This window comes from Mytilus edulis, chromosome 2 (genome assembly GCF_963676685.1).
Source record: "Mytilus edulis chromosome 2, xbMytEdul2.2, whole genome shotgun sequence".
NCBI classification, from domain to species: domain Eukaryota; kingdom Metazoa; phylum Mollusca; class Bivalvia; order Mytilida; family Mytilidae; genus Mytilus; species Mytilus edulis.
The window spans coordinates 33,760,342-33,769,363 of record NC_092345.1 but is presented as its reverse complement, the minus strand read 5'-3'; the positions used below and the strand labels follow the sequence as shown (position 1 = coordinate 33,769,363).

General features: G+C 31.8%; 1 protein-coding gene across 2 annotated transcripts; it reads right to left on the bottom strand.

The window, feature by feature from the left end:
- Window positions 1-1,269: 1,269 nt before the first annotated feature.
- LOC139512017 (uncharacterized) lies at window positions 1,270-8,476 on the bottom strand. Of its 2 annotated transcripts, none has more exons than XM_071299322.1 (3): window positions 7,623-8,476; window positions 3,530-3,609; window positions 1,270-2,938 (listed from the first exon to the last, which is right to left on the bottom strand). In XM_071299322.1, exons 2-3 carry the CDS (start codon window positions 3,555-3,557, stop codon window positions 2,109-2,111), a joined length of 858 nt encoding a protein of 285 aa, XP_071155423.1. In that variant the 5' UTR covers window positions 3,558-3,609; window positions 7,623-8,476; the 3' UTR covers window positions 1,270-2,108. The 2 variants fall into 2 exon arrangements, with proteins under 2 accessions (XP_071155423.1, XP_071155422.1); XM_071299321.1 differs by having other exon boundaries at window positions 7,627-8,476.
- Between the last annotated feature and the right edge of the window lie 546 nt (window positions 8,477-9,022).

Sequence of the window (9,022 nt, the reverse complement as noted above, 5' to 3'; positions counted from 1 at the left end):
CAACTTTACCATTTGGAACTCTTGGTTTAATAGCTTCCGTGTGAGCAGCAACCCTCTATCAAGGAAACACAGTCACCAAATTTTGTATCATCTATATAGCGGGACGTAAAGTTAAAGGATATTGTTAACTTCTGATCTTTTATCCTAAGAAGTTCCTGTATGAAGTCAGCTCAGGCACAATTGATTCCCATTGGAATGTACACAGTCTGTTAAAAAACACGTCCTCCAAACGTAACAAATATGTTGTCAACCAAGAAATAAAGCATCTTGATAATGTCAGTTTTAGAGCATTTTTTAGAGTGATGCTTTACAATGTAGGATTTATCCATTCCTAAGACAAGATACTTGTATGATACGTTCGCCATTCTTTTTTATGAAACAAAGCAATACCAAATCTTACAATTTGTCTTTTAGTTTGGAATGTGTAAAGTGTAGAAAAGTCATTTTTTTGTTACTATTGAAAGATGAGAGCGTCTTAGATTGTATGATTCTAAAAGATCTTTAGAATTATTTAGTATCCACATCTGATTCACGCTATCTCTAGAATAGGCAGTTTCACAATAACTTTGAAGCCCTACTTTGATTGCTGATAAAATAGATGTTAATAGTTTACAAAGATGTTTCGTGGAGATCTTGGAAGACCCAGCAATATACCGTTGTTTGTAAGAACACTTATGTAGTTTAGGTATCAAATACAGTGATGGAAGATCCAGTTCTTCATCTTTAGTTGAAATTCCAAAGGAACATATAACAGACCTATGATTATCCAGGATTTCCTCTTTGTTAAGTGTCGTTAGGGTATATGTTGAGTTTCCAAGTGAATTGTCAATACCTTATTCATTTATCAAGCAGTTAATGTAATGAGATTTACATCTAAAAACGATGTTGTTTTGGGCTTCCTCTGCGGGCATAACAGCATATTTGTCATTGAGGAAGGACAAGTGTTTTGCAGCATTTGGGTCTTTAAAGATTGACGTAGCATGGGTATTGATAGATTTTTATTCGAACTTGTATCAACGACCTCACCGTTATCCATTCGGAAAGAGTATCTACGTCTTTTTTTCTCGCGTTTAGCCCATTGCCTGGGATAATCCGACTGAATCCATCACTCAGTATATTGAAGTTTTGAAGTTTGATAAATGACAGATATCTCTACAAATTAGTTACGGCGTTTAGGAGAGGCGCCTCATTTAAATGTCTTGAACAATTGTCTTGGGTCAGCTGTTAATGAATGCATTTATGTTCGATAAAGTTACATCAATTGATAAATTATAACAACTAAATATGTGTTTATTTGATTAATAATTCTTTATCAAAGGATAAAATGTACACCAATGTTAAGGACTAATTAACAAAGCTAACATCTTTTTCTTTAAAATGTCACAATAACAAAATACGTCAAAAGCTACTAAATCATAAAAATTAATAAACATGTATTTCCAAAAAAGAAAATGGACACAAGTTGCAATATTAAAATTAAAACAGTAAAATGTTAAAAAACATATTCTCAATAAGGTGTTCAAAAGAAAGGAATTGGGTCAAAGATCGAATTTGTCTGAACACTGCCATGTCAGCTGGTAGACTTTTTGACAGTCATATAGCTTTAGTGTGTGTGACCTTAGAAGTGAAGATACCATTTTGATGCATCGAGTAGTTTTTCAAAATGTTTGATCCATATCAATATCAAACCAAAAAATTAGCAATGTTACAACATGTAATTATTACTTTTGTTAGTATGAAATTGAACAAATTATAATCTTTATGTTCTTAGAAAAAATATAATTAATAGTGACATACGAATTATCAGTACATTGAATATTTGCCGATTGGTATTTCATTTCCAATATGACGAAAGATACATATTTGTGTTAAAATACAAGTAAATAGTGCACATGTACATGGGAATAAAATCTAATTGCAAATACAAATACAAATGCAAATGCGCAATTTTTTTTCAAAAGTGATCAGCTCTATCACATGTACAGTACTTGCAATCCATGACAAATCAGTTAAAAATTTTACAAGAACCAAATAGTTATCTATCATTTTAAAAATAAAACCATACTAAAACGATTAATCGCAAAGTCGAAAAACTTTTCAATTCCATGTCATCGAAGATTTTTCTCTTCTTTTTCAAAATTAGACATATTGACCATTTTCTCTACTAAAGCGACTGCATTATCAATAGATAGAGCTAGTCTTGCAATTAATGCTACCCCTTCAGTTGCAACTGCAGCAACAATCATAACTGCACACTCGGCAAGAGCCCTTATATTTTTAAATGTAGACATTTGCGTAAAAAGAATCTTAATGATCTTCCAAAAAATACCAAGTGCATAAGTAGATTTTAGGAATACAAAAATAGCCTTAGCCCTTGCCCAAGCATCACCTCGATTCCATTCTTCAATGAATTCACGGAGCGCACGTTGAAATGTCGATTGTCGGACAATAGCTTCTAATTCTTGACTGGCTGCTCTCATCTGATACTCAGTAAAATCATCTGTAATACCACCACACTTAAAGACCAACATAAATATTTCAATTATAATGCTTGTTATCTGTATTTCCTTTGACTTGATGACATCTTGAATTTTCGCAAGTTTAATTTCCGGTAAGTATTCTGCCCCACCTCGGTGCACCTGTACAGCTGACTGACCATCTGACTTTTTGACCAATTTCATTTTATATGTTTCAAAGCTAAAAGCATTCTTGATCATTTCTGCCCTATCATGACCAATTGTTGGTGATATTTTATTTTCAACTTCTTTGATTGATATTTTATCCATGAAGGGACTCATTATGTTCGTAAGTTCGTTTTCTGTATCTGCAGCCACCTCCAATACACTCCTAATCGTTGCCTCATGTTGAATGAAATCTTGTTTTGGAATGATATTTTTTAATTCTTTTAGTGCCTCATTGACAGCAACTGAAGTATTAACTGAAACAGATTGAAAAGATAGTAGCGAGGTCATAATCGATGTTACTTTTTGATACCTGCACATTATCAATTGATAGTCAGTAAAGGCATATTTTAATATTCCTCAACTTATAGGAAACTCCGGGCAGATTAGTTTTATAAGATCAAAGACTTAATTAATCAATGATATATTATATAATTAATTGAAGTATAAAAACGATCTGATCACTAACACTCAAACGCTGTCATAATCACACAGGAACCAAGCTGAACATGTACCCGTAATGAGAGTTACTTGTATTATTTGAGAATTCTGAAGTTCAAATATGCATAAAGATCAGCCAATTATATCAATGAAATATTCATAACCGTATTTTTCCTTATGACATTTAGATCATAGTGCTTCTCATCAATAAATCTTGTTTTTCTTCCAGTTTGTAATAGAAACTGAAAATGGAGTTCTGAATAATCTATTTATGATATAGGCTATAATAATCTCTCTCAAACATGCATGTATGTGTTAAATTAAAAAAGCAAAAACGCTTGATTTTCATTTTTAGTAAAATGATCAAAAGTTATATTTAATCAAAGTGCATAGCAACAAAAGAATACCTGCTTGAAACCTAGTCTGTAATGCCATTCCACGTAACTTGCAGTGACTTTTCTTGAAAAGCAAGTTCTGTCAATGTGAACTGAAATAAATTACAGATGCTTAGTCATGTTAGTGTCTTTAGTTAGCCTAAAATATATTAATAAATCGTTGACTATTGTATAAAAGAGGCTAAAGAGACCAAAGGGCCAAACCCATAAGTCGAAAATAAACTGACAACCCCATATAGCAAATTAAAAACAGACCATAATATAAACAGTATATGCAAACCGCAACATAGAAAACTAGACTGAGCAAAACAAACTCACTTCATAGCAGGGGTTATGTCAGGGACCCAGGAAGGATAAGCAGACCCTGCTCTACATTTAATTTTACACCCGCGTTGCTCATGTAGTGCAAACCCGGTATGATTCATAATAATGTATGTCTGAATGACTAAATGATAGAAAATAACATTATTTATTTGATATTATATTTAAAGAAATATGTATAATTGTTATCTTCTTGTTTGTCCAACTATTTAAAACTATAGGTAAAAAAGTGATGAAATTATGTGGGACAACTAGGAAGCTTAAATGTTGTGAAATTAACACATGTGTGTAAGTATATATCAGATAAATACATTTCTCTAATTCTTCGTCAATTAATCCCTTTCTGCACCCATTGTATCAACAAAAAAAATAATCAACATGTGGTTCGTTTAATCTCAGTTCTTCATTGGTCAAAATCCGAATATGACGTCGAATTTTCTTGCTTTCCTCTGAATTTCCTATTGTGACGACATGAAAAAAGGCGTCACAAAGAAAGAACAAATCTTTTTGCAGATCATTCGAAAAGAAGGAAGTTTGCCTACATATTGTTCAAAAATCATTTATGAAAAACAGATTCCACCCCAAAATCTCGTGTAATACGATATGTATCCACTCTCGATATTCAAATTTTAAATAACTGTCTCGAGTGGATACATATCGTATTACACACGATGCAGTGGTAGAATCTATTTGTAATTGATCAATCGATACCTTTTAAATTTTGAAATGAACATAAGAACGTCATATATTCACATATTTCATTATGTTTCGTCACAATTCATACCAGAAACAATATTATACAAAAAGATATTATTATTTTAACTGGAGACTTTAACATCATACAAAGTAAAACTTCAAGAGCAAAAGTTGACAAAGTGGAAACAGCTGTCAAATTCATGTTTCCTAATTTGACTTAAATTATCAAATTTAATTTATTATAACATACGAAAACTTATTGCGCCTTACAATTAGTCTGAAATAAACAATTAACAAGGCATATAAAACATAATACCATTTCGTGTGTATTTTATTCTAGATGCTATCTATTTAACCATTGAGATGACCTCCGATGACTGACAAAGGTGAAATAACCCGATTTTATAGCAACCTCGAGGAATAGGACTTGTCTAGGTTTGTTTTAGTTCATGTCATATGTTAAATAAAATTAAAACCACCATCGTGTTACCTGTTTTATAATGTGTTTGGGGATCGAATCAGTCCACGAAATTGTTCTTTAGTCTGTTTTTACTTTTAATGTTGACATTTTGTTTCTTTTTGTGGCTGAATATGAGTAAAACATATGTAACTAATCTAATGGGTTAACTTAAAGGTCATATGACAATGGATTCAATATATTGTTATAGATTATTTAAAAATGAGTTCTATTTTTAGCGTTATTTATTGATAGTACACTAGCTCTTATGTATTTCAGATGTGGTTATAATCGTTTGCCCAATGAAACTTTGAATAGGATAGATGACATATTCATACAAAAATATATTGTTTATTTTTTAGTTCTGGAAGAAAAAAAAACATTACTCAGGGGTTAAAAAACCCACTAACCCGACACCCGTGACTAGAGCATTTACGCATCGGGCAATCAAAATGTGTAACCCAATATGCCCGACAACTAGTAACAATTTTTTTTGACGTTTCCAAAATAAAAAGGAAGAAAGTGTAAAATCCTTTCACCACTATTCTATCTTAGCCAATCAGATTCAATTACAATGTACGTCATCCGGGATTCCAAGAATTTGAAATGGTTTGTACACTCATGGTTTTGTACATATTTTTTTTTTAATAGAACAAATAACTCTGGGTGGTCCGGTATCATGTATTGATCGCAATTCTAAATATTGATTTCTCATACCATGGCCTGTCGTTTTGTACATTTATTTGATTGCTTAATGCTTATGCCGAGATTTTTCAATTAACCGTACTGGGGGTATGGAGAATTGATTATCTTGGCGCGGACATTGCGGATATTGCCGTTATTTCCCCAAGCACGCCAATAAAAAGCCTGCTTTGTATGTGGGAACAACTACGTTAGGTTAAGCACCAACAGGATAAATAGCAGATCAACAAAGAATATTAAATACAGTGTATAATATCGCCTTCAAAACAAGGACACCCACTTTATTGTATTATGAAGCAAAATCTAATTTTTAAGGCATACTCGGACTAGTCGGTCAGTTTTGATGGACAAGCAGTTCTTCCAACAGGGCTAGTAAAATACTGCTGCCTATAATTCCTGGACTAGTTAGCTGTAACAAAAATTGTTAACCCCTAATTTACTGCAATATACTGTTAATTTTAATTGCTTTGTTTAAACAACTGTTATTGTTGCTTTAGAAATACTTGAAAGACTTATTGTGTAAAAGTATATTAACAAAAATACCGAACTCAAAGGCTAATTCGAAAAGGGGAAGTTTATAAAAACGCTATGCATAAACGGAAAAAGTGAAAGCAACTACCATATATATTTTTGTATTTGTACATGCATCCCAGAAGAAAATGGTGTGCAAATTTGACGCGCTTTATCGCTAGCTAAACCTCCAACGTCACCCCTCCTGGTAGGTTTGAATTGTGTTAAATACACACAATTCAAAAAAAATATGTCTTTGTTGCAAAAGTGAACTATTTTCTTATATTTTTAGGTATGTACTTTTATTAGTATATAATGCTCATTGAAAGTTTTATAACACTTCTATTGATATAGATGGGGTGTTCATATCTTTATAAACAATGATCAAAATGATCAGCATGCCTGTTTTAGAGGATTTTAAATTGACTACAAAGAATAATTGAAAAAAACTTAAAGATAAAAGTTTGCGCGTTAAAAAAAGTTCCTCCCAATTTCTATTTTTTGCGAGAGAAATATTAGATGCTGGTCATATGAAAAACATTATGACATCAGATTCACCACTTCGTCAATAGAATGCGTTGAATGCGTTTTTTTTACTATTCCATGTGCCAACAAATGTTAATACTGGATCATTTAACCTTGACACACTTCCCTCAAAACTTTCTTACTCTGTAACTGTTAAAAATTTAGCAAACTTCACTGAAGTACTGAATACACAAACGATTGAAGATTAAGACAACACAAACTTGAAAAGCAAGTTGAGATTTTGTTCTACAAACATTTCAATTAATGTAGGTTAGAAGTTTCGTTGCGAAACTTTTTTTCTAATTGGAGACTTATTTCTCTGTAACAATATGTTTTTGAGAATACAATACTCGTAAATTCAGATTAGTTTGGTAAAGTAACCATTTCATAAACATGTATCATACATCATAGGTAGAAATATTTTTACGTTTTCTTGGACTTAAACTTTTGATTACTGTTTACAAGAACCACATTTATATCAATACACATTTGTCTTTTAATGATTTTACTATGCAATGTACTCGTCCATGAATTTAACATTTATTTTGTTCATAATGGCAGGAAAATGGAAAATGGTCATTCTTATATTATAGTTCGTTTCTCTATGTGTTACACATCAGAAACAGAAACTCAACACTAAGTTTTAGTTTGTAACCAGGATTTGTTTTTATTAATCGATTTATGAATTTCGAACAGCGGCAAATTACTGTTGCCTTTATTTAGCAATCATGAAAATTGAACCTTAAAATGATAAAATCATTCAACGTTTCTGTTATATATTACAAGGAAGTTTATTACTCTAATGTCATTTTGTGTTTGTATATACAACTTAATTGTTCACTAAGTTGAAATAAACATTTTAACAATGAAAACACCTCAACTATCTATAATTACCTACGAAGATTAACAGCAATAGGAAAAAGGTTAAAATATGTCTCTCAACTTTCTGTTTTATTGTCAGTCAGTAGGCGTTACTGTCACAATGCCATCTCTATGGTAACTTGTGTCGAATCAGTTCATTCACCTAAAATGTGAAAAAAGCGGGTAAATTTAAAAAACAAAATGTATACCTTTCAAAGAAAAACATAACATTGCTTTAAAACTATATAAATAAGCAAACTGATACTTATTTATAAGTGCAAGTTGCAGCAATTGAAAAACAGTATAATGGACACGGATCAGGTACAGTAAGTATGTTACTCGATGTGCGTGTTGTTTTCAAGGCAGGCAAGACAAAAACCAAAATCACGAATAAATACAATAACAGAATTTTCAAATTTCAAGACACTTAGAATAGAAAATAATTCCTTTGTGAAATAACTGCTGTTTGTAATTAATTGAGGGAAGACGACTTAGCATACTCATCACTGAAAGATGTCTGTATGAAGAGGATTATTAAAAGTGTGTTATTAAGAAATCCAATAGAAGTCGGGCTGTAAATATAAAAAAAGGCTAGCATGGTGTAAATTTAATAGGAACATAGCTGTGGAAGATTATTAGAGAAGTCAATTATTATACATTTGTCATTTCGGGGCATTTTATAGCCGACTATGGGCTTTGCTCATTGTTGAAGGCCGCACGGTGACCTATGGTTGTTAATGTCTGTGTCATTTGGTCTCTTGTTGAGAGTTTTCTTATTAGCAATCATATCACTTCTACTTTTTTTATATTAGGTATGAATGTAAGATTGTAATTGGAATGGATATTCATGTTTTAGTCTGGAGACGACCAAGTGAAAAATGAACATCTTCATGTTATTGTTCATAATTTTCTTGATGATAATTACATATGTCAAGATAACAATGCCCGCGGTTCATAGAGACAATTCTATGATAGAGTACATAAAACAAAATCAAATTCATGGGATAGACCGCACAAATTCTAGATCTTAATATAATTGGTAATATGTGAGTAAAAATCAAACTTGAACTACAAAATACAAGCACATTATTATCACACAAAGGTTCAGATGAAGAAAGCAGTTAGGAACATGTGTACAAACATACCCTTAGAAATTATTTTGATTCGATCCCAAGATGTTTGAAGCGAGTGATAAGGGTAAACAAACATCACAGAGTATTGGGTGATTTCAGGTAATTTTATCAATATATATAAAAAGGTTAAAACAACACGAAGTAACATAAATGATGATATCTGACTCATACCTTTTTTCCCTATACAATATGTTGATATGGCAGTGTCGTATGGAGAGTTGGAACGACCGTATACAAGTTGGCACTCAAGAATTATTACTTTTCCTGATATAGTGAATATCACTCACAAGGAAATATTAC